The sequence below is a fragment of the Dama dama genome, chromosome 7 (assembly GCF_033118175.1).
Source record: "Dama dama isolate Ldn47 chromosome 7, ASM3311817v1, whole genome shotgun sequence".
Classification (NCBI taxonomy): Eukaryota; Metazoa; Chordata; class Mammalia; order Artiodactyla; family Cervidae; genus Dama; species Dama dama.
This window is the reverse complement of record NC_083687.1, coordinates 6,355,211-6,381,300: the sequence shown is the minus strand read 5'-3', so window position 1 is coordinate 6,381,300 and position 26,090 is coordinate 6,355,211. Positions and strand designations below refer to the sequence as shown.

Genomic DNA, 26,090 nt, shown 5'->3' with positions numbered 1-26,090 from the left:
TAGCAAGGCAAATATCAGTAACACTTAAAATATAAGCGCTGAATATTTGCTAGAATTCAGTAACTAAAAGCACTGTGATGTTCATAATAAACCAAAGGAAGGACTAACAACAGTGTTTCCTTCTCTTCCCTACCCTCTCTTCTCTTTCTCCCTCTGCATAAAAAAGCAAAACTGTTGCCACCTCAGATTTCTCGGTTTTCAGTCACTTTCAATTCTCCTGAGTTTCACTGTCTCCTCCTTTTTTCTACTAATTGAAAGCTACCAATTACTTGGCTTATACCATTTTAATCACAGTGGTACCCAATCAAGATCAAATCCAATTTGGTGTTCATTTTTCTCCCATGATTTCTCCTGAAACCTCAAGCGAGTTGGGGACTGTTGTCAGAACTGTTTTTATTTTTAACCACTTCTAAATCACCCAGTTGTGTCTGCTAATAAAATATGAACTACTGCCTCCTCACTACTACATTTTAAAAATAAACATATGCAAATTTAAAGTATTATATAAACTTTTATAAAAATAGGCAATTTTGTAAAGTGAGTATAAAGAACATTCTCTCCCCACTACTAATAACTGTTCTTTGACATTCTTAACATTCTGTTGCTACTAAAATGTCATTAACTTCCCAGGCAAAAGCATTCCAATTCCAACAGAAGGAAAATCAGTAGCTGTTATTCAGACGGTAATGTAGCCACTTACAATTCCTCTGGGCTTACACCTACAATTAATTTCCTTTTCTTTGGAACAAACGTTTAAAAATATTTTAAAATATCAGCCTCACAAAAGCACAAGTTTAATGGTTATGAAAGTGAAGTCGCAAAAAAAAAAAAAAAAAGAAAAGAAAGTGAAGTCGCTCAGTTGTGTCCGACTCTTTGCAACCCCATGGACTGTAGCCCACTAAGCTAAGCTCCTCCATCCATGGGATTTTCCAGGCAAGAATACTGGAGTGGGTTGCCATTTCCTTCTGCAGGGGATCTTCCCGATCCAGGGATTGAACCCAGGTCTCCACATGGCAGGCAGACTCTTTACCGCCTGAGCCACCAGAGAACCTCTGTTAACGATTATTAAATCATTATTAAATCATATTAAATGTTAATGATTAACTCAAAGTCAAATTTAACCTGTTCATTCCCTGTCATGGTCCTATGCAGATTTATTCAGTCACACATGTGTCGTATTATATGATTACAGCTTTGAAATTCAAACATCATACCTGGCGTCTTTTCAAATAGTCAAGTGCGATTTGTACATTCTGGAGTCTGTGAAAACGCATCCGACCCTTCTCTCTGGGCTAAGAAGAGAAAAATGCAGGGTATAAAAAACATTATATTTTCTGACACCATTGACCATGCTAAATATACTGAATATCCTATATAAATACACTGTATGCGCATCATACTGTCAAAACGGTATTTACTGTTTGGGTAAATCCATTAAATTTTTAATGATATTTTAATTTTTTTGAATTACCTGAGATTGAATGTAAACTAGGGATTTTTCTGAGTATGTTTTATTTAAATAGATCCTTTACTACGAATATTTTATTTAAACAAAAGGAAAAGAGAAAGTACCACAGAATATACAGACATTTCATATTCACTATACTACAAGTCTAGCCTACAATTATTTAGCTATGGATGCTCGCAAAGAATTAAATACCATTCCCCAACTGCCTTCTTAATAAACTCTAACTCAAGAGGGTTTTTTAATTATACATGTATGGCATGTTAATGAAAATGAGGTAAAGTAGCATGCAGTTAGTATAAAAACCACCAAGAAGGAGAAAGGCAGTAAAGGTTTACTTAGCCATGATACAGGAGAGAGAAAAGCAATTAAAGCCATGTAATATATTTCCTCTTTATTTTATTTTCATTTTTGCACATAACCGGTTGGACTTTAATAGTCTGACGCTGCCTGGGGATGGATGTGATGACATGCTGTGTCAGGAAAACTGACAAACCATAATTCTTTTCCTTGATGTTGTTTCCCTTAAGAAACGTTACAAGTCAGCAGAAGGGAAACATAAGGAAACAGAGCTGAGAAAATGTTCAACAAAAATACAAAGAATGGAGCTGATAACTGACCACACAAAATCTTCCAAAGGGGAAAAAAGAAAACTGAGAGCTGAGCTGAAACGTGAATAGGTTGCTGAAGCCAAAGGCAGCAGAATAAAACAGACGGCGGACCACAGACTGGGAAAATAATCCCATATAACAGGAGAAATGAAGGTGATGAATCCCCACTGCATCCACAAAACACACGGTCCAGTGAAAACAGGGGGCTCTGGGGATATGATGACCAAAGAAGCGCATCTGTCTTGCAGAGGTAGGCTCAGTCGACTGAGTGTCATGGGGGTTAAACAGCTCTGTCAGGACCTAGCATTTAAAACATCCTCCCCAAATAAAATGAGACAGATAAGACAGGCAGAGAATGTCTATCTAATACCGACTGCCAACAGGCATGACTTAGGGCATAGTCTTAAATATAAAATAAATGTCCATACGTTCCTTCCAAGAAAGCAATGAGCAGTTATGTCTGAAGTATCAATTTCAAAAATGGAACTGATGTGCATAAAAATTGGCAGGCTGGTTGTAATTGTAAACCTTCACACTTATACAAAAGGTATATAAACTTCTTTAGCTCAGATGCCATCCTATAGGGTTGCCATTTCCTTCTCCTATAGTTTAAGCACATATGTTCAAATACCATGCAGTGCATAGAGATACAGAAATAAATTTAAAGAGAAAATATGCTCTTTGTCCAATCTGTTGGTCCACACACATCCACCTCCCTGTGGGTCTTTGGGCCTTTGTGCCATTTTCTAAAAAGGAGCCAGAAGCCATGGGTTACTCTATGGTGTTAGCGATCACCGCACTGTACCGGCTAGGTTAGTCGAGTTATGGGGGCGACACCTACCCCCTTATCCTCATCCTCCATATCCTCATGCTGTTCATATTCGCATGCTTCTGAGGCACTCACCAACCGTAAGGTCTTCAAAAAATCTCGCTCCCTTGGCTAATGAATACAACAGACAGAAGACAGGACAGCAAATACACAAGACAGACCAGAAATGAAAAGAAGAGCATGAACAGAACATAATGAAGGAGACCGGGTAACCGAGAGGGGGAGGGATGTTCACAGAAGAGGAGATGACACCTGCGGAGGGGGTTAGGCCGTCTGTCGGAAAGCGGTGCTTATTTCCTTGCTATTGGTGAGTCTTTTAATAGGGGGTTATAGTATGCATCCAAATTCTGCTAAGCATTAAAAAAAAAAAAACCCAGGTAAAAAAGAAGAGCAGCAGTAGTATTTTAATTACAGAACTGATTATATAAGCAAGGTCGTCAAAGTGTTTCCATCTCCCAAATGCACACCATTTAAAGTCTGAAAATGCTTCAGCATCTAACCAGAACTCTTTTTTCAAGCAGAATTCACAGCAGCTCACAAGATGGATGCTGCAAAAATCGGAACAGGTTGTGCTGAAAACATACTAGGTCATATGCAAAAAGGATCACAGGTTCCTCCAAATAAATTATGAAATTTGAAGCTTACCAAGGTGTCTCCTGAAAGAACCTCTAAGAGAGAGATCAAATTGTGTCCGTCCCTCAAGTCTTCATAGAGATCGTTCACGTGTTTTCGAACCTACAGACAAAAACACAATTTAAAATTTTTGGTTACAGAACTCGGATTATCCTTAATACCCAAACAAGAAAGTGGACAAGAAGAAAACGTTCCTTGTGCATTCATTCATGCAGTGTTTTACGCAGGCGATGCCCTAACCTGAATCACGATTCTTGACCCAGCAGCCAGGGACACCTAACAAGCTGAGTGTTTAGCCCCCCAGCCCCGCACTGGTCTTCCTGATCTCTGGGTCGCAAAATTCAGGATGCCAGAGGCACACACTCCTCATAATAAAAGTCCAGAGATGTAGCCTGGTTAAAAGGTCCATGAGACTCTAGGTACTCCTTCTGAAAATTCCTGTGAGTCTATGATTATCTCAAAATTAAAAGTTTTTAAAAATATATGTGAGGTTTTAAGGCCTCTATTCAAAATTTCTCTGCACAGCATAAATCTTCCTGTGGTGGAGGGTTTTCTTTTCTTTTCTGAATAGCTTCTTTTTAAATTTTCTATTGGACTACAGTTAATGTACACCACTGAGCTGGTTTCAGGTGCACAACAAAATGGTTCAGTTATACATATATCGATTGTTTTTCAGAGTCTTTTCCCATATAGGTTATTGCAGAGTCCTGAGTAGCGCTCCCTGTATGGCCTTGCTGGTTATCTATGTTATATATATTAGTGTGTGTGTGTTAAACCCAACCACTGATTTATCCCTCCCAGGGGATAAACCGCATAACCACACTCACTCTAGCTGACAGTTAACAAGGCTGGTTTAAGTTTCTTAGTTTATAGCTCAAACCACCAAAGACTTCCCCAAAAGCGCTGCTGGTCAGCCACAGAGGGACACCCCTGGCAACGCCGGCCGGCTGTCAGTTTCTGCCGGACAGACACGGTGAGCGCAGGTCGCAAACACGGCTGGCCACGGCGGGCGGGCCCACCCCAACCTGCTCCCCTGGGGTGATGCTGGGCTGCGTGACTTTGCAAGCCAAGGACGGGGTCCAGAAAGAGTCAGGGACCAGCATTCCCCCGCAGCATGTGGGCACAGGTCTGCGTGCCCCCTGTCTGCGTGGTACACACTCTGGAGGTTTACACGCAAGAGTCAAACTTCTCTGCACGTGCAAAGTGTCATGTAACTAAACAGCAGAAAGAAACAAAAAGATCCAAAGTATGGTCAAAACTTTCCGACTACAGGGCAACCAGCAAGAAGGGCCTCATGTAAACTGGAAGCACGCCTTTGATGGCTAAGACTTTCGGGTCTAAAAAAGCAGCTTAAATACCATTAAATTTTGCTCTGCAGTGACCTAAATGGGAAGGAAATCCAAAACAAGAGGGGATATATGTATACATATAGCTGATTCATTTCACTGTGAAGCAGAAACTACTGGGACATTGTAGACTAGTTGTTGTCATTCAGCCGCTCAGTCGTGTCCGAGTCAGTGACCCCATAGACTGCAGCACGCCAGGCTTCCCTGTCCTTCACTATCTCCCAGAGTTTGCTCAAGCTCATCATGTCCATTGAGTCGATACCCCAATTTTAAAATCTTTCAATTAAAAAAAAATTTTAATACTACTAAATTTTATTATCTTAACTGACTACATGCTTTACAGTATGATTTACTGTCAGAAAATATTTGTAATTAGTGAAGAATAAAATTTCCTTCAGAGTTTCATACCAAATTTACCAGCTCCTATGACTAGAATTTGGGGACTTTCTGCCTAAGTCACAGTACTTTTTAATATTCAACTAATATTCATTTACCCATCTATGCATCATTAGTTGCAAATAATGTAAGCATTACACTCAGGCCTAATAGCTCTAAGTAACTACTAATGCCAATAGTACCTATAAAATGACCAGCAAAACTGAAACAGTCAGATTATTTTTAACCAAGTGTTCCCATTTTCACAAGTTGACATTTTTATTTTGATTTCTCAATACCGAAGGAATATCAGCTGACTCTTTGGTGTCACAAGATAATTATGTAACAGTAAAAGCAAGCTTAAAAATACTTCATTTTTCTAAAAAAAAAAAAAAAGAGAAGCACATCATAACATATTTCAGACAGTCCTATTTAGAATATCTATAAATACCTAAATAAGTTACAAAGAGATTATTCCTTCCATTAAATATTTACCTTCTATTAAATGAATGTCATTAAATGACATTCTCCTGAAATATTCAATTACATTTCAGAGCCAATTTCCAGGGATCTTTTCAGGAAGAAATCTATGATATACATAACACACACGTGTGCAGACAAGCAACTTTACGAAATGAGCGCTAATACTCAATTTTCTACTCACATACTACAGCACTGTAAGAACTGACTTGGCCTCATTCCAAGCCATAAGCGTGAGTATAAGGCTAAGGGCCCACTTAAAAACAAGGTATCCATGGATGGACAAATGGACAAAGAAGACACATGTACACAGTGGAATATTACTCAGCCACTAAAAACACAATCTTGCCATTTGCAACAGAGACCTTGAGGGAATCAGACTAAGTGAAATCAGTCAGACAGAGAACAAATACTGTATGATTTCACTTATAAGTGGAATCTAAAAAGCAACAAATGAGCAAACAAAACAAAAATCATAGAACAGAACAGAATGGTGGTTGCCAAGGGTTGGGGCTGGGAAGTGGGGGAAACAGGCGAAGAAGATCAAAAGAAACAAACTTTCAGTTATAAAATAAATAAGACATGGGAATGCAGTGTACAGCAGGGCGACTGTAGTCAATAATATTGTATCACATACTTGAAAGCTGCCAAGAAACCAAATCCTGAAAGTTAACTTTGTCTGGTGCTGAATGGTATTATAACTAGAATTTTGGATCATCTTATAACATATACAAATGTCAAATCATGAGGTCATACACCTGAAATCAATATAATGCTATCTGTCAATTATACTTCAATTAACAACAACAACAAAAAAAAACAAGGCAGAAGAGCTAAGCTTGTGAATTTCATGCATATGTGTACATCTAAATCAACATACTCCTCTGAGTATGTCCAGTGTAAGCAGAGAGCAGACTAATTCTTGAGAGCCTGAGCGGGAACATGAGAGGCCACAGTTATATAAACAATACTATGCATCTCTTGACCCTGAGGCAGCTGTCGAATCTCTCAAAATGTTAGGGGAAGCACACTGATTGAAACCGCCCACCCTGGCCAGGCACCATAGTAACCATTTGCATGAGTTGTTTTATGGCAGGAGATCCTGATAAGGAATACGGAACTAATAAGCCACCACCAGCCGGAAGAGTTCAGGAAAGGTCAAAAGGAAACACCGCGTGTCTGTCCACTTCCCAGAATCCCTCTCGCTAGCATCCATCTTGGCTGAGCGATGCCTGCGCCACCAGGAAAGACTCTGAATTAGAATGATTGGCCAAAGACCACCCGGAAACGAATCCCATCACCATAAAACCCAAGACTGCGAGCCACGCGGCAGAGCAGGTCTCCTGGGTTCCCTTACCTACTGCTCTCCACCCGGGTGCCCTTTCCCAATAAAATCTCTTGCTTTGTCAGCACTTGTCTCCTCGGACAATTCTTTTCCGAGTGTTAGACAAGAGCCCAACTTTGGGCCCTGGAAGGGGGTCCCCCTTCCTACAACAACTGGCGACCACGAAGGGACTCCCCCATTTCTACTGGGGCTGACATCCAGACCGCTCGGGGTACTCCAGGACCAGCTCGCCTGCCGACGGATCTGACCCAGCGGCCGCAACTGGGACTCGTTTGTCCCTGGTCTCCTCCTGACACAGACAACTGGCCAGGGTGCCCCAACCGGGTAAGGAACAAGAGATTTTGTTGACCCTTCTTTTCCCACCCCTCTTTTCAACCTGTCCTATTTTTCTAGTCCCCCGGTCCTGGACGCAGGAATCTGGTCGAAGGGCCTCAGCTTAAGCTGAGGATTGGAGACTGATCACCTCCTCTTGGCAGAGAACTCGAATTCTGGTTCTGGTGGGGCCGAGTTCCAGTCCTCCCTTCTCTGGAAGCCCAGGGAAAAGTCCCGTGACGCCTGGGTGTCTGCAGGTGGCAGGAGACGTCTGTAAGGCCACCCCTTTTTTCTCTTTCTCTCCCCCACTCCTAGACCTTCTGTCTTGTCCCACTCCTCTTCTCTCAACCTGGCCCTCTCCCCTCTCTTTGAAGACCCAAGTTATTTCCGCTTACTCTGTCTGTCAACACTTGGACCTGAAGTTCTGGGTCTTTGTAAGAGATTTTCAGAGAGGCTACGCCCTCTGCTCCCCATCAACTGTGCTTTCTGTTCCTGGGGAGACAATCGGGCGTTAGAAGCCCTCCATCGGGTGCCCTGTTTCTATAAATTCAGCTATTTAATTGCGCATTTGGCTGAGTGCTTCCACGTGGAAGTGATTGACGGGGTTCAGTATAGTCGCACCTGGTCTTGGGTGAAAATTAACACCCTAGATACATCCTTAGGGGTTAATTTACCTTTTGGGGCCAGCCCTACAGCCCCATTGATTGTGCTTACTACCGAACATTTCCTTTGGCGCTTATACAATCAGGCCCTTTGGGACCAGGAGAGAGCTTACAATCTCTCTAGAGTCAGATATAGAGGCATCCGCCCCAGTACTGGTCCCTTGGGAACGAGATATAGGCTATACCATCGCTAAAATGGGAAATAAGCCTAGCTTCCCTCTAGACACCCCGCTCGGTTGTCTTTTGGCCAACTTGGAGGGACACCAACTGGGAGGGTTAAAAAAGAAAAAACTTATCAAATACTGTACTCAGTACTGGCCTACTTACTCCCTGGGAGGAGGGGAAAAATGGCCCCAGTCAGGATCACTGGGACACAACACCATTTTACAGCTCAGTCTATACTGCAAACGTGTGGGTAAATACAAGGAAGTTCCCTATGTTCAGGCCTTTATGGCCCTCTACCAGGATTCTGAAAAAAAGGGAAAATATAAGCTTGAGGACTTCGATAAATGCTCTTCCAAAATCCTTATAGCAAGGCCTAAAACAGAAGATCCCCTTGACCTTCTCTTGACCTCCCCTGCTTCAGCAGAGAGGCCACGAGGAAGGGAGGGTCAGACACGCCCAGAAGTCAGGAGCCCGGCCCGGAAGACATGAGGTCAGAAGGGGAGTCACTTCCAGTCGCCTCGGCTCCTCCTCCATATGTCCCCTCCCCCATGGGGTTACGATCAGGAAGTAAGCTTTGTCCTCTACAGAAGGAAAGGTCATCCTCAGACAAAATCTGCCCCCTAAGAGAGGTACCAGATGGGGAGGGGGGAACTATGCACGTTCATGTTCCGTTCTCTATGCAAGACATTACCCAATGCAAGGAACAACTGGGTTCATATTCCGAGAACCCCCAAAAATTTAAGGATGAATTTGAGCGTCTTAGCCTTAACTTCTCCCTCACCTGGAGGGATATAATGGTCATCCTCACCCGGTGTTGTAATGATGAGGAAAAGCTCAAATCCTAGATCAGGCTAAAAAAGTAGCTGATGAAAGACAGCGGGTAGATGTCAGTCTGGCCCCTGCCGAAGAGGCAATTCCCTCGACAGAGCCAGACTGGGATCCTAATACAAGGGCAAGAAAGGAATCCTTAAGACACCTCATTACTTGCCTACTACAGAGAATGACCCAGGGTGTGCAAAAGGTTGTTAATTATAATAAGATAAAAGAGGTTACACAGGGAGAGAATGAAAATCCAGCTCTTTTTTTGGGCAGACTCACAGAAGCCTTTAAAAACTTTACCGAGACAGATTTAACAAGTATGGAAAGACGAGTCCTGTTGGCCCATTCCTTCATAACCCAGGCAGCCCCAGACATAAGGAGAAAATTACAAAAACTAGGAAAAGGACCAGAGACCCCAATTTCCGATTTGGTGGAGGAGGCAAATAGGGTGTTTTTGAACAGGGACCGGGAGGAGGAAGCAAGAAGGGAGCAAAAAGAAGTCTGAAAAGATAGGAAAATAGAGAGGCAGACCCAGGCCTTGGCCCAACAACAGGCTAAAATCCTGGCCTTGATTCATCCTGCCACTATGCGAGAGTCCCGGGGAGAGCAAAGAAAAAAAAAAAAAGATCTTAACAATCCACCGCGGCTGAGCCGCACCCAATGTGCCTACTGCAGAGAGGATGGACATTGGAAAAGGGAGTGTCCATATCGCCCTAAGGGAAGGCGTATGGCGACCCCTACACCTGCTCCCTCTGTGTTAGTTCTGGGCGACCAGGACTGACGGTGCCCAGCGGCTCGAGAAACCCCCGCGAATGGTGAGATCCAGATCACTCCTCTCGACCCTTGGGTGACTCTACAAATAGAAGGTAAGGATGTGAACTTTCTTCTAGACACGGGGGCTGCCTTCTCCGTTCTTCCTTTCCGATTAGGACCTTTAGACTCCCAGACTAAAATGGTGACAGGGGTAGATGGAAAACCCCAAAGCCGAAATTTTACTAAGCCCCTCCATTGTAAGGTGGGAAATTGGCAAGAAACCCACCCCTTCTTATACATCCCTGGTTGCCCTGCTCCCCTACTGGGGAGAGACCTTCTTTGCCGCCTCCAAACCAAAGTGACTTGGGGAAAGGTAGAAGTCGATAATTTTCTTTGCCTAGTGTCTGAATATTTACAGTCAGAGGTAGAAAAGGAAGAGTCTGTCCCTTTCCTAGATGAGGTCAATCCCCAGGTGTGGGATGTCTCCAGCCCTGGTTTAGCCATAAATGTTCCACCGGTAAAGATTTCTCTGAGGCCAAATGCTCCCTACCCCTGAAAAAGACAATATCCCTTAAAACCAGAAGCTCTTGAGGGTCTTAGACCATTAGTTAACAAATACCGAGATACTGGAATTCTAATCAGCTGTGAGTCCCCCTGCAATACTCCAATCTTGCCCGTTAAAAAACCAGATAGATCTTATCGATTCGTCCAAGATCTAAGAGCTGTTAATGAAGCGGTGGTTCCCATCCACCCCATAGTCCCAAACCCGTATACCCTCCTATCCCAAGTCCCAGGAAAAGCCAAGTACTTCTCAGTCTTAGATCTTAAAGATGCTTTCTTTTGCATTCCTCTCCATCCTGAATCCCAAAAACTCTTTGCTTTTGAGTGGCGGGACTTAGAAACGAGGGAGACCATACAACTCTGCTGGACTCAACTACCACAAGGGTTTAGGGATAGCCCTCATATCTTTGAGCCTTCCTTGGGGAGAGAACTAAGGGAATTAACTTTAACGAACAGTAGTCTAATACAGTATGTGGATGACTTGCTCATAGCTAGTCCAGATTTTACCAGCTCTCAAATGGACACTATTAGAACTCTAAATTTCCTATATGAAAAGGGTTATCGAGTATCCCCCAAAAAGGCTCAGATTAGCTTAACCCAAGTAAAATACCTTGGATTTATAATTACAGAAGGAAAAAGAATGCTTGACCCCGAGAGGAAATCCCTCATCTTAAATACCCCGTACCCCCAAACAAAAAAACAGCTTAGGGGATTTTTAGGAATGACCGGGTTTTACAGGATCTGGATTCCTAATTATGGCAATCTGGCCAAACCCCTATATGAAAAGTTAAGGGGGAAAGAGGAAGAGCCACTCGACTGGGATGAGACCTGCAAGGTGGCCTTTAATGCCCTAAAAGAGTCCATCACTACAGCCCCAGCTTTAGGCCTCCCAAACCTGGAGAAGCCTTTTAGACTCTATGTTTCTGAAAGGATAGGAACTGCTCTTGGGATGTTAGGGCAAATGATGGGGCCCGTATTACAACCCGTGGCTTATCTCTCAAAACAACTAGATGAGGTGGCCAGAGGGTGGCCCACTTGCCTCCGGGCAGTAGCAGCCACCGCTCTTATGGTTAAGGAGACATCTAGGCTGACCCTGGGTCAGCCCACCACAGTGTATACGCCTCACCAGGTGCAAGCAGTCTTGGAAACTAAAGGGGACAGGTGGATGACAGGGGGAAAGATCACCCAATACCAAGCCCTCCTCCTTGACACTCCAGAAATAAGGTTGAGGGTCTGCCAGACTTTAAATCCAGCAACCTTACTGCCAGATCCCCCTACTTCCCCTCTGGATCACCAATGCATACAAATCATAGACGAGTTATACTCTTCTCGCCCGGACCTATCAGAGACACCTTTATCTGACCCAGAGGAAAACTGGTACACAGATGGCAGCAGTTTTGTAGAAAAAGGAGAGAGGAAAGCAGGATATGCAGTAGTGAGCCTAGAAGAAACTAAAGAAAGTGGGTCTCTTCCCCCAGACACCTCAGCCCAGAAAGCTGAACTTTTTGCCCTGACAAGAGCTTTGGAGTTAGGAGAAGGAAAGAGGATTAATGTGTATACGGACTCTAAGTATGCTTTCCTCATTCTGCATGCCCATGCAGCAATTTGGAAAGAAAGAGGGATGCTCAGTGCCCGAAGCTCTCCTATTAAACACAAAGAGCTCATTCTCAGGCTCCTGGAGGCAGTCAAACTTCCTGCAAAATTAGCTGTCATCCACTGCAAGAGTCACCAAAAGGGGCAAGAAAAAGAGGCCCAGGGAAATAGGAAAGCTGATCAAGAGGCAAAATGAGCTGCCAGGAAAGCTACCTCTGCCACTGCTATCTGCCCCCTTTTCCCCAAGGAAACCCTGACTCCAGATTATACCCCAGAGGAGCATTCCCGATATGCTGAGCGGGGGTGGGAGATTGGGTCACATGGGTGGTTTCAGACTGATCAGGCCCAAATAATACTCCCTGATTCTCAGGTTTGGAAAATTACTAACTCCTTACATAAGAGCACCCATTTTGGAAGAGATAATCTAGAAACCTTGCTTAAGTCTATTCTCTACCATCCCCAATTAGCTAAGGTTGTTAGACAGGTCACACAGAATTGTGATACCTGTCTAAGAAATAATCCAAAAACCAGATCCTTGCCACCTCCTCTAATTAAACCTGTCCAACATCGGGGATCATACCCAGGAGAGGACTGGCAAGTAGATTTTACAGCCATGCCAAAGACCCAAGGGTTTTCTTATTTGCTAGTCTTTATTGACACATTCACAGGATAGATCAAAGCGTTCCCTACTAAGACAGAGACTTCTGCTCTGCTAGGCAGGCCTACGCCCCGACACAGCAGGAAGAAGTTACAGAAAAAAGAGACCTCCGCCCCAATTCCCAAGAAGCATCTTGAGTATGAAGTCTCTCAGGGGGGAGTTGTTAGGGGAAGCACACTGATTGAAACCGCCCACCCTGGCCAGGTACCATAGTAACCATTTGCATGAGTTGTTTTATGGCAGGAGATCCTGATAAGGAATACGGAACTAATAGGCCACCACCAGCCGGAAGAGTTCGGGAAAGGTCGAGAGGAGACCCTGCCTGTCCGTCCACTTCCCAGAATCCCTCTCGCTAGCATCCACCTTGGCTGAGCGATGCCTGCGCCACCAGGAAAGACTCTGAATTAGAATGATTGGCCAAAGACCACCCGGAAACTAACCCCATCACCATAAAACCCAAGACTGCGAGCCACGCGGCAGAGCAGTTCTCCTGGGTTCCCTTACCTACTGCTCTCCACCCGGGTGCCCTTTCCCAATAAAATCTCTTGCTTTGTCAGCACTTGTCTCCTCGGACAATTCTTTTCCAAGTGTTAGACAAGAGCCCAACTTTGGGCCCTGGAAGGGGTCCCCCTTCCTACACCAAAAACAGACAACTCTATCATGCAGGTCTGACATCTTCAGGAGGGACAGTGGAACACAGCGCACAGTAAGGATGCCCCCGCCCCAGGCAGGAACGAACAATCAACGTTAAGAAAGCCAGGTGCTCTTGGTCCCCCGTACCCACCCATGCCTGCCAGAGCCACATTTCAATCCAGATCCACTTCCTCTGTCCTTCTCACTCCAGGATAGTCAAAGATGAGGTGTGATCAATGGCCAAGACATAGGAACAACCTAAATGTCCATCGACAGATGACATTTGTCATCTGTGGTACATACATACAGTGGGATACCAGGCAGCCATTTACAAGGATGGAACAGTGCCATCTGTAGCAACACGGATGCACCGAGAGATGATCATACTAAGTGAAGTAAGTCAGAAAGAGAAAGACAAAGACCGCATAATATCACGCACATGCGGAATCAGAAATATGACAGAAATGAGCCAACCTATGACACGGGGCTTCCTGCTGGCTCACACAGTGAAAAGTCTGCCTCTGAGGCAGGAGATCCGAGTTCCATCCCTGGTCGGGAAGATCCCCTGGGGAAGGAAATGGCAACCCACTCCAGTATTTCTCCTGCCTGGGAAACCCCACGGCTGGGGGAACCTCGTAGGCCACAGTCCATGGGGTCGCAAAGAGTCGGACACGACTGAGAAACTCTGACTTTCAGAAACAATCACAGACACAGAGAACAGTTTGGTGGCTGCCGGGGCAGGGGCACGGGCAACAGATGGAGGGGGAGGCTGGGGCTGGCAGAGGTGAGCTGTAACACACAGGATGGGTAAACAAGGTCCTCTGCATGAACGGTACTCAATACCTCATGATGAGCATCATGGAAAAGGGTATTGGTCAAAACAGTGTGTGTGTGTGTGTGTGTGTGTAACTGAATTCCTTGCCATATAGCAGCAATTAACAAAACACTGTAGATCAGACTTACTTCAATTAAAATTTAAAAGATGTTAATTAAAAATCAATTAGAAATCAATTTTTAAAAAGATGAGGTGTGATTCTGAACACATATTTCACATGAAAGCAATTTCACCACTTGCTCTGCCAGACTGAACCCAACTATAGACATGAGGGAAACTTTCCACCACAAGATGTTCTTTTCCACAACCACAATTATGTGACAATAAAGAAAAATTAAATTAGGCATGTTTAAAGAAGAAGAAGATTAAGCCAAGCAAAGCCAAGTAAGGAAAAGAGAAAACATATTACAAGGGAAAAAGGATTTCAGCCATGCCTCTGCTGCGGGTCTCATGAACCAGTTACCCAACCTCTCGAGGCCTCCGTTTTCTCACCTGCAAAATAAAAGACGGGAAACAGAAGGTCTCAAGTTCAAACTAGAGAACGAGAATTCTGTGATCTGAAAGTAAAACTGTCATCATTTTTTAAAAATCACTGTCAACTTAAAAGAGAAAATACGTCAAATGGAAAGCTGCTAAGAATTTTAGGAAGAAATACAGAAATAGACCAAATCAGCTTCTGCAATGCTTGCAAACATGCTGAGTCATTATTTATCATAGAATACTGCTTATTTTTCTTGTCTCAGGGGGTCATTCTCAGGTTCCAGAGAAGTAGTGGATATGAAAAACGCTACCTAAATGTAAGATACCATTATTTTCATCTTCATGGCTCCATATAAAACAAATGCACCATTATTGATAATAATAAAAATACATAAACGGACCTGACCCTGTTTAAGTGCTTTATAAGTAATGGCTCATTTTCCTCACCACAAACAAATGAGATAGAAAAAGAATGTCATCTAAAAATTAAATATCATTGTGGAAAATAAAAACTATAGTTTTATGAGGAAGGAGTGGTAATGGATGAACTGAGTAAAAGCAACTGGGGTCCTAGAGAAATAACCAGTCATGTGATCAATTAGGGGTGAAAAAAGAAGGAAATAGTTCAGCTGCCACAGAAAAACCTTTTATTTTGCCCAATGTCTGAGTCACAGACACGTGGCCTGGTAACTTTCCTTCACAGATGACTGCGAACTGCCAAGAGTTTCAACCTCCCGCTTTCACTTTTTAATAAAACATTCTTTCTTCTCATTTTGGATATTCTCTCCCTGTGGGACAGAAAACTGTCTGAATAAATAGTGCTAGAGGAAATGATGAGCAAGTTGAAAGCACTCTGGGACACTCTGGGGTTAAATTATATAACTTGAGTTACATAACAGGGATGAAGCATCTTTTTCTGTGTTTTTTGAATCCTATGGGATTCTCCCAGAATTTTGCAGGCTTTCTTAAAATGCGGTGCTGCATTGCATCTACAAGCTCACCCCTAGAGGGCACTCATCTTTTGCTTAGGAGGAGTTTTCCTAAGGAAGGGAAATAGAGGCGAGGTGGGTGGGGTGAGACCCCGAACAAGGTCCTGCTGATGACACATAAATATTCCCATTTTATTTCCGATAGAGAACAGAGTAGACCATGCCAGGTCTTTATCATCAAAATGGCTTAACTGCTCAAAATAGCACTCTGGGATTTTTATTTCAGCTTGCAATTGCTTGATTTCACATGGGCTAAATCAAATTCAAGTCTGAAGATCAGGTTGACCTTCAGACATATAAACACAGTTGCTTATGTAATGCTTAAGGATGCCTTTTTCAAAAGTCTGACTTTTAGTGGTTGACATCAAACTAGGCGAAAACCTCACTTCCCATATTTATCCTTAGCGCTACTGTAGAGCTGCAGCTCGTGTCAGCAAATATTTATTAAGCATCCCTCACACGCCAGGGTACCACCTTGCTTTTATTTTTTGGCCACAAAAATAAAAAGTGGTTCTTCACTGCATGAGGCAGGCTCTGTAAGTCAGGGGCTCAGCAGCTGCGACAGGAGGGCGGAGACGCCCCGTGGCATCGGGGTCTTGGTTCTCCGACCAGGGACTGAACCCACATCCCTGCACTGCAAGTGGATTCCCCACCACGGACCACCAGGGAAGCCCCTGAACTGACACGAAGGGTGCAGACATGGATTAAAGAGAGCATGCCACCTCTTGAGGCCCACAGACGGGGATGACTGAAACTTCGTGGGAGTCTGAGAAGGCCTCCCCCAAAGATGGGAGTGTCCCACCTGGAGGAAAGAACTGGACGGGGGCCAGATGAGGGAGCGCCCAGCTTCAGGGAAGGACAGCATCCGGGATGCCGTGAGGATGGGGAGCAGGGGCAGGGCGCGGGGGGCTGACCTCCTGGGTACGGACAGCCTGCCCTGAGCAGAGCCAGCCGCGGAGACCCAAGCAGAATGAGGACACACCATTTCTGAGCAACATGAAAGCTCCCGCACTATTCTGAGCAAACCCAGAAAGAGCTGCCGAAGGTCCAATCGATAGGCGAGGATGCAGGAAAGGTCGCTGGCGGGGAGCACAGAGGCCACGCACTGCCTAGGTGAACCCGGGGGAAAGGGGATGCCTCCCCCAGCAGCAAGGAGCAGACCACGGGCAAGGACAGCCAGGCCCCTCTCAGGGCAGTCCCAAAGCTGAAGGACATGCTACTCTTGCAAACAACCCCTATCTTTAGAAAGGCACATGAATAATAAAGGCTTGCCCCAAGAGGAGCACCTCACATCCTTGGGTGGAAAGAAACCAGAAACTCAGCTTCAGGCCAAACTACGAATGAAGATGTTATTCAAAGAAATTTTTGGATTCTAAACAAATACATTCAGGAAAAATAAGCAACCACATTCTTGGGGGTGAGCTCCTTACAAGTCCTACTTCAAAAACAAAAATAACCTGCCAATAAGTTACTACATCAATTATTGATAAGTAAATTGATGCTTCAAAAATACACAGAAATGCTTCAAAACACTGCATTCACTTCGGTAGGTGCCTTATCTGAATGGTTGTTCATTACAAACTTATTTCAGTACTATTTCTTCAAGAATGGTGAAGAAATAAAACCACAGCTCAGACTCTTCCTAAATTACCATAAATTCTAAACTGGTTCAGGGAAATATAAAGGGTAAATATCATTATCGGATGTAATAAAAAGGTGGTCATGCTTTTCTCTAGGCAGTGTGTTAGGTCAGCATTAAGGCCACTCATAGTTATCTCCTTCACTGGTTTCTAACCATAAAGTAAAGATATTCATCATACATTTTAAGGTATTAATGAATAAAATAAGAAAGAGTTTTAAACAACTCAGTTGTTGGCCCCAAGTAGTACAAATAATCTGTCTACTCCATAAAGGACATGATTAGTTCTCAGACAAAGAAGATTTCTCTTTCAAGCTTTCAGATGGACAATCTACAAACAACTTTAAAAAACCAAACAAAGACAAAAGGTCTTCTCTAGTCTTTCATTACGAGGTGGAACTACAGGTCGTTAAGTCAGCTTTCTTACTGATAAACACGTTAAGCTTTGGGAGCATTCTGATTATGGTTTTAACCCAGGTACTTCTTATATTTTCTTCTGTACAGTTTTGCCATTGTCATAGGAACATTTATAAAAGAAGATTTCAACTTTTAGAAATTTTAAAGGATGAAATTACTTTCTGTAATAATTTGTTTGGGGTTTGGGTGGCTGGTTCTGGTTTAGTTTGGTCTGATTTGGGTCTACTCTTCCTTCTAGTTCTTCCCTTTCACAACAGAAAGACATAAAAATCTATTTTTGCACAGGTCTTCCCCTTGGTCTGCAGATCTTTTATGGCCTGCAGAACTGTATCATGTCTTGGTGCTCAACAAGTATAAATAATGTAATTGAAGGAGAAAAGTAAAATTCAGAAGTCAATTACTCTACATTCTATTATTGTGTATCTGCCCACTGTTTGGAGGGTTGGTTCTCATTAAGGATGTATTCTAAAGAGCCTCCATACTACAATGTCAAACAAAGGAGCCCTGGTTCACAAAGACATCAGTATCATCCATTCCATGTGAGCTTTAAAAGGGGTGGCAGGGTTGGGGTGGGGGTTAGGTGAGGGTCAAAGGCAGGGATGCTTGGCCAGACGATGTGGGTCTCTCCTTTCAAGTTTATCCAGTGCCCACCTGGCTCATACCTGACATGCATCTTTCTTTAAACCATTTATCACTTCCAGAAATCAAGGACAGTTTTCAATAATAACATCAGGAAATGGGAAGACACCAGTCACCTGGATTTTGACACTCATCTCTCTCCCATTCACCTTCTTACAGTTTGGGCAAAAGGAAGCAAGACCTGGGGAAAGCGGGTGTCGGAATCACCACACTTCTCAGGAATAATTAACGAGCTAGTCGGGGAAATGAAATTTTGATACAGATATAAGTATGTGACTACAGTGATGTAACAAGACAGATAATGACAACTCTGCAGAATATTATTATAAAAGCAATGTACAATGTGAGCTCATACATGCCAAGTCCTAAACACGCGAGATGAGCCTGACATGGGGAGCCCATGCTCCACAATCAAAGTTCAATTCCTTTATCACCAACATTTTTAACAAATTCCACTGTTTTCTCAAATTCTAGCTTTTACTGGAAAAGTTCTGAAACAGAATTGCACGTTTTTCAATACAAATCATGTAAAAAATGTTTAACTTTTTTTTTTCCTTTTCTTTCCCAACTTTATCGAGAAGTACTCTTTTTTTTTGGCCTTGTCACAGTACACGGGATTTTAGTTCCCTAACCAGGGACTGAACCCGTGTCCCTTGCATTGGAGGTGTCTTAACCACTGGACATCAGGGAAGTCCCTAAAATATTTTTTTAATTTTAACTTTCATTTTAAATTTAAGTTACAGACATGATGAAACTTACAACAAGTTCAAGAAATGTGTATCTCCTCCATAAATCCCCACTTAGTGACTCTCTGGTAAGGTATTCCCAATAATGTAAGTTAGGTTCAGATTAACTATTAGAAACTGGAGATGAATTCAAGTAAATACAACCAGTTCCCAGATAAAAATAAGACAGCTCCTGGGATAAAGAAACAATTGTTCATTGCCTCCAAATTCCAAGTCACTTTATCACACTGATATTCTTCTTAACACCTGTCTGTTACCCATTTCAGAGACGCTTTGAGCACGGTTAGTGATAAGATGAAGTAACCACGGGGGCTGGCCGAGGGAGGGAGGCACCCAGGCACCCAGGGGTCCAGAGAAGAGCTCTGAACATGAGGAGGAACAGGAGGGCCTGGGGCAGTTGCTGGGCGGAGAGAGGAGAGTCCAAGAGAGGGGTCATGGAGAAGGACAGAACCTCCAACAACTTGGCAATTCTAACGAAAAGGCCTGCTGTGGCCCCCGCTTACCGAATACTTCTGAGCTGAATCATCTCCTCTGGGGCTTGTGTCAAACGCCCGACCGGCTGTCAGAGCCCAGCCTGTTGCACAGTAATTCAGCAGAGCAGTGGACACTTGTCCCAAAGAGGAGCTGCCCTCTCCCTTGGCACCATCTAAAATCCCTTTCACAGGAGCCCTCCTACACTGCTGGGAATGTAGACTGCCAACAGCCACTGTGGAGAACAGTATGAAGGCTCCTTAAAAACTAAAAACAGAGCTACCATATGACCCTACAATCTCACTCCCATGCATGTATCTGGAAAAAAAAAAAATCATCATTCAGAAAGATGCATGCAACCCTATGTCCACTGTAGCACTATTTACAGTAGCCAAGAGATGGCTATCTAAGTGTACACGGACAGATGAACAGATAAGAAGATGTACATATATACAATGGAATACTATTCAGCCCTAAAAAGGATGAAATAATGCCATCTGCAGCAACATGAATGAACCTAAACATTATCGTACTAAGTAAAGTAAGTCAGACAAAGACAAATACATGTGGAAGCTAAAAAAAAAAAAAACAGATACAAATGAATTTATTTATAAAACAGAAAGAGACTCACAGACATACAAAACAAACTTATGGTCACCAAAGGGGAATGGGGAGTTGGGGGACAAATTAGGAAGTTGGGATTAATACGCACACACGACCACACATAAAAGAGGTAACTGGGCTTGTCTGGCAGTCCAGTGGTCACTATTTCACCTTCCAACGCAGAGGGCACAGGTCTGATCCTTGGTCAGAGAACTAAGATCTCCCATGCCTCGCAGCCAAAAAAAAAAAATAGATAATAAACAAGGTCCTACTATATATATAGCACAGGGAACTCTACTCACTATTTTGTAATAACCTGTAAGGGAAAAGAATCTGAAAAGTATATAGTATATATATTATATATATATATACTGAATCACTGTTGTACACTTGAAACTAACATGATACTGTAAATCAACTATACTTCAATTTAAAATTTCTTTTGAATACATAAAATACCTTTTAAGACAACTGTTTATAGCAAAAAGAACCACAGTCTCAGGGCACACAAGAAAGCAAAGGCCCCACCGAGCCCTCAAGGAGTAACTTCGCCTCCTTGGCAGAGGACGATGAGCGAGGCTGTGCCACCGGCTGGGATGGTGCCCAGTGACAAGGCTCAGGCCCGGGAGGCGGCAGGGCCCTCTGCAGGCGGCGGGGCAGGTGCCGTGGGCACCGCTCTGGGCAGGCAGCCGGCCAGGAGGGCCGCCCTGGGTCACACCAGCGTGAGCACTTCCCGGGTGCCACTCGGAGCACTGTGCTTCAAGAGAGGGATGACACGGGCTGGTGCTTCATGTCTGTTTAAGTCTAGAGGACTAGAAAAATCTCAGGGTCTCTCAGGAGCACACGTTGAGGTCCTGAGCCCTTTAAAACACTGTGATGTTCTCTGATACTTCACATGCAACTGATCCACCCTTCTTTACACATAAGCCCAGGTCCTCGAGTCCTTACAAGTAAACAACTGAGACAGCTGGCTGCATCCTCTTCATTAAACCTCTGAAGCAACCGGGATTATGACAAGACAACTGTCGCAGGGAGATGAACACGGAGACTATTTTTAAAGACACCCCCAGATCATGCGATCCCACTGCTTCTGCTCCCGACCATGCTGAAACCTGCCCCCTGTTAAAATGTTTCCTTCAATCCAGATGAAACTCCAAGGCCCCCAGACCCAAAAGTGTGGGCAGAATCATAAATATTAGTTTATCCATGACTAATAAAGAAAATTTCGGACAGATGTTGTACATGCTGTTGTTGAAATGAATCTCTGCCACAGAATTGTACCTTCTGGTGGGAAGATTCAAGCTTAAAAAGCTGGCATCAATTTCTTCAAAGTGATCACCTCCCAGGGATGGAGCAGGACGCTGGGGTTAGCAGATGTAAGCTACTATACACAGGCTGGACAACAAGGTCCTACTGCATGGCACAAAGAAGTCTATTCAATATCCTACACACCACAGTGGAAGAGAATGTGAAAAAGTATGTGTGTGTGTGTGTGTGTGTGTGTATATATATACATTCTTTTTTATGGAATATAGGTATGTAAAGATACACAGTATATGTAGATACATACAGATATGTAGCTGAATAATTTTGCTGTGCAGAAGAAATTAACTGTGTAAAACCAATATACTTCAATTTTTTTTTTAAGTGATTACCTCCTAAATGACACTGCAATTTTACCAAATTTCCACATCTCAATCTGCTCAGCAGAGACCTGTGGACCACAGACATTCGAAAGTTAGTCCTCGTGGGCGTTCACAACCAGAATCAGAGGCGATGCCCACAGGTGCCGCATTACTAAAGCCTAAAATCTAAGCGGATCCTATTTTTCCTCCAGTCCCTGTTCTGAACATCCTCTCTTTTAGACAGATAAGGGTCACCAGAGAGCGGCTGGGGCCAGGGACCACCTTGAAACACAGGGGCCCCGTGCGCAAAGGTGATGCGGGGACACAGCTGCGGCTCAGCGCCCACATGCGCCCCGGCGCCCGGGCGGGACAGCTGCACCTCCAGTCCCGAGGGCGGAGCGCGCCGGGGAGGAATGCCAGCTGGACAGTGGCGGTCTCTGCTTGCACTTGCGGGATTCTTTATGCCCGAAATGCTGTTCTGTCCCCACTCCGCCCCTGGCTGTTGACTCTTGCTCTTCCTTCACACTCCAGAGTCACCCAAACCGTGAAAGCGTCCCTCCACTGTCCTCCATATTCCTTGGCTTACACCAGGACACTGACCATCCTTTTCCTTCCACAATAGTTTTACATACATGATAGCACAATCGTAAGGCCCTTAAGAGGACAGAGTCTTAGGTCCTCATTATAAATGCTTCGTGCTTCGCACAGTACCCTTCATAGAGCAGACAGTCAAAGAAGTTCGGTTCAATAAATAAAAGATGAGCCATCTGTACTTTGCCTGTGACCTTAGCCATGCCCTCAGCTGCGGGCTCCTGAGTGCCTGCCTGGTGATGGGGAAGAAAAGAGAAACTCAGGACACAGAATCGTGAGCTCCATCACCCACTTCCCAGAAGGGGATCTGTCTCTCCCTGCAGGGCCCACCACGGCATCTGTGACAATCGGTACCTGGCACTGTGTCCTCTCATACGGCTGGAGCTAAACAATGCTGCTGAGTGACCAACACACAGAGGGAAACCTCCACTCCTGCACCGAATCCTCTAGGTGTTCCCCCGACCCATTCAAACTGATCTGGGAAGTGACTGCCAGAAAGGAGTTCAGGGAAACCAAGTTTTAGGAATTAATAAAGAATCTTTTTAAAAATGCTTTTTTAAAAAACTGACATATATAGATCGATGGAACCCAACATAGTCCAGAAATAGACACATATTTATGGACAATTTTTTTTATTTTATTTTTTCCCAGCACACTACACAGCATGTGGAATCTTAATTCCCCAACCAAGGATTGAACCTGCGCCTCCTGCATTGGAAGCCCAGAGTTTTAACCAATGGACCTCCAGGGAAGTCCTAACAACTGGTTTTTCACAAAAGAACAAAAGCAATTCAGTGTTGAATCTTTTCAACAAATGATGCTGAGAAACTAATATTCATCATGCCAAAGGATTCATTTTTGAACCTTTTCTTCCAAATGGATCAGAGACCTAAATATTGTATGAGAGCTAAAACTATGTAACTCACACACCCTTTGAGTTTTACTGACTGGCAATTTTGTTTGCACACAGGACATACTTACACTCATCACAATTCATCAGGAATTAAGAAGAACAGGGCCCAGAATATAAGACAGGAAGTCAGGCCGTTCCACTCTGGAGGTACACGCAATGAAAATACACTTAAAAGGACTTATGATTTGTATTTATTAAAAATAGTTTCCAAAGTACTCACCTAATAATTAAACCAAAGGACTAATTATAATACTAATGAGGCTAGAAAAACTGGCAATGTCAACCACTTTCACCTAAACAAAAATGGAGATCTATAATAAAAGGGCAAAAACCAAACCGAACAGCCATATTGAAAGGGCTGCCCAGTGACGCAGCTGGGAAACAGACCTAATTTGAGGGACAAGGAACGTAATTCCTCAGTTTGCCATCAGCACGACTTACTGAGCTCTTACTTGAAGCAGGTATCTCTTGACTCCATCTCACTCAAAAAGGGTTATCACAGAAAGAAAATCTGACCTAAAAAATGAAGCAATGTACTGAGTTGGCCTTTTCAAATGCCATTTTTTTAATAAATCGAAGACGCACATTCAGAAAAGCAGCTGTAAAAAATTAATAAATAAAAATTTTTAAAAACCTCAATTAAAGAGGCAGCTGACCAGCAGGGGGCGCTCTCACAGCCTGTGATGACAGCCGAGCCCAGCAGAAGACCCACCTTCCCAGCCGGCCAGGGCTCGGCCAATGCAGAGCCATGAGGTCTGTGTTAACCGCAGCCCACCCACCTCCCCTCCCCACTGTAACGGGTCCCCTCCCTTGCGATGCCGGCATGTTCCTGCGACTCCCCTTGGCTGCAGACCCTGTACTGCAACCCTCTGCTGCTCTTGAATAAACCATCTTTGCTGGAGAAATATCTGGCCATCTGTTTGGCTCAGGACAATGCAGCTATGGTATAAAACTACATTCACTGAACCACAGCAGATCTTACATGTAGGAAAAGAAAGCCATCTTCACAATGGATTCAGAACAAAGTGAATTCACACAAAACCTTACCCTAAGTATACACAAAACCTCACCCGGAGATAGAGCTCCACAAACATTTTCTGTGAAGAGCCAGGTGGAAAATATTTTGGGCTTTAAGGGTCACATGATACAACACCACACAAATGAATGGGCATGCCTGGGTTCAGCATAATTATCTATGGACACTGAATGCTGAATTTCAAAGAACTTTCATATGCCCCCAAGTAATATTCCTCTTTTAATTTGTTCTTTAATTCTTTAAAAACTGCAACAATAATTCTTAACCTGTGGTCTGTACAGAAAGACAGGCCGTGGCCTCAGAGTTTGGCCCTCTGGTCTCTCCCACCAGCACCACCACCAAGACACCTGAAACACAAGTACCCTAGGGATAGCAGCACAATGACCTTATCCGGCCATTCCTGTGAAAGAGATGAATGATCCGACTGCCGCCCCCTTCCCAAAGCAAATTCAGAAGGAAAATGACGAAGGTTTTATAAAATAACATTATCTTGTTCTTTTCTGAAAAGACAAGCAATACTTGCTCTTTGTAGAAAGACTGGAAAATAGTTATGACAAAAGGAGTTATTCTGCAACAAAGAGAAAAAACCCTTAAAGGTAAGTGAACAGGGAAACAGCTCAACATGTACAAAGGTAGGGAGGTGGAAGGTCAGAGATAATCTGCAAGGTGCTGAGCACAGAGTGGATACCGTGGGCCCAAGCTCCCGCTGCACAGCTGTGACGACCTGATTGACTTTCCTTCAACCGACTGACTGCCTTCAACTCAAGTCTTAACACAGGTAAAAACACAGAGAGAACATGCTAGAAAAATAAGTGCATGGCATAAAAATGGAATCATCACATGAAATGAAGGATACAAAAGTGTGAAATGAAGTATTTTCTGCTTTAACGCTCTACCAATAAACAAGACTTTTCCAAATGCAAATTTCTGAGCCCAGGTGAAACAAAGCCAGCTATTCAGAAGCCATCAGCTAAGAGATGAGGAGCAGGGGGGTATGAGAGGCACCATCCACTACATTCCCTAAGGTAAACAAGGAAGAAGCAGGTGAACAATAAAAAGCAGGACTGGCCCCCGAGGGCCAGACGCATAGGAAAGAAATAATTTCAGCAAGCAGGACACCTGCATCTTCCCATACATAGAAAACTGCTAAATCTCTTCATGCGAGAGATTTTGCTTTGTCTTAACTAACAGTAATCTTTCCATAGACTACTTGCCCTTTGCTGCAAACCTGTATGTAGCCTGGCTCCTCTCCTGCCCCTCGGAGTCTGCTTTCCCCGGTCACCTGAGGTCCTGTCTCCCCAGCTCAAGTCCAACATCCCCACCGAATAAAACTTAACTCTCAACTTTTAGGTTGTACGTATTTTTTAAGTCGACAGAAGCTTTAAGTGTTCTTAAAACTTTTTGACAAGAAAAGTTTTAAGAAAGGGACAAAATTGATTCTTCACATATTTAAGAACTGACATACATGTTTTATACCATGCCAAGGCGGGGGGAGGGGGGGCAGTGCTGACCCAAGCCATGAGGGTGGGAGTTACAGTGAGCAGATTCTGGCTCAGTTATAGCTCAAGCAGACTGAAAGTGTGAGTTATCCGTGAATTAGAAAGCCAACGACCCATAAAAAAAGGCTGTGAGAAAACATTCCTGCAAGGACAACCAAATTAACTAGATCCTGTCCAAATCTGGAATTCGAATTAACACAAAATTAATTAGACCTGTTGGAAACAGTCATTTCTGAAACTCTCCTGCAGCATTTCTCAAAGGGATGTTAACAGATAACTCTTTGACAAAAAAAGAATCCATGACCAAGTGATTTAGTAAAACACTGGATTAAACAGGGTTCTTTACCACAGAAATTCAGTCTTTAAT

General features: G+C 43.7%; 1 protein-coding gene across 11 annotated transcripts in view; it reads right to left on the bottom strand.

Moving 5' to 3' along the window:
• DST (dystonin) overlaps positions 1–26,090 on the bottom strand; it is a 517,500-nt gene that overhangs the window by 249,173 nt on the left and 242,237 nt on the right. For all 11 annotated transcript variants that reach the window (XM_061146340.1, XM_061146344.1, XM_061146341.1 and 8 more), the window contains 2 exons: positions 3,551–3,640; positions 1,215–1,292 (listed from right to left, as the gene is read on the bottom strand). In XM_061146340.1, the coding sequence (XP_061002323.1) occupies positions 1,215–1,292; positions 3,551–3,640 (168 nt within the window). The remainder of the gene's footprint in view (positions 1–1,214; positions 1,293–3,550; positions 3,641–26,090) is intronic.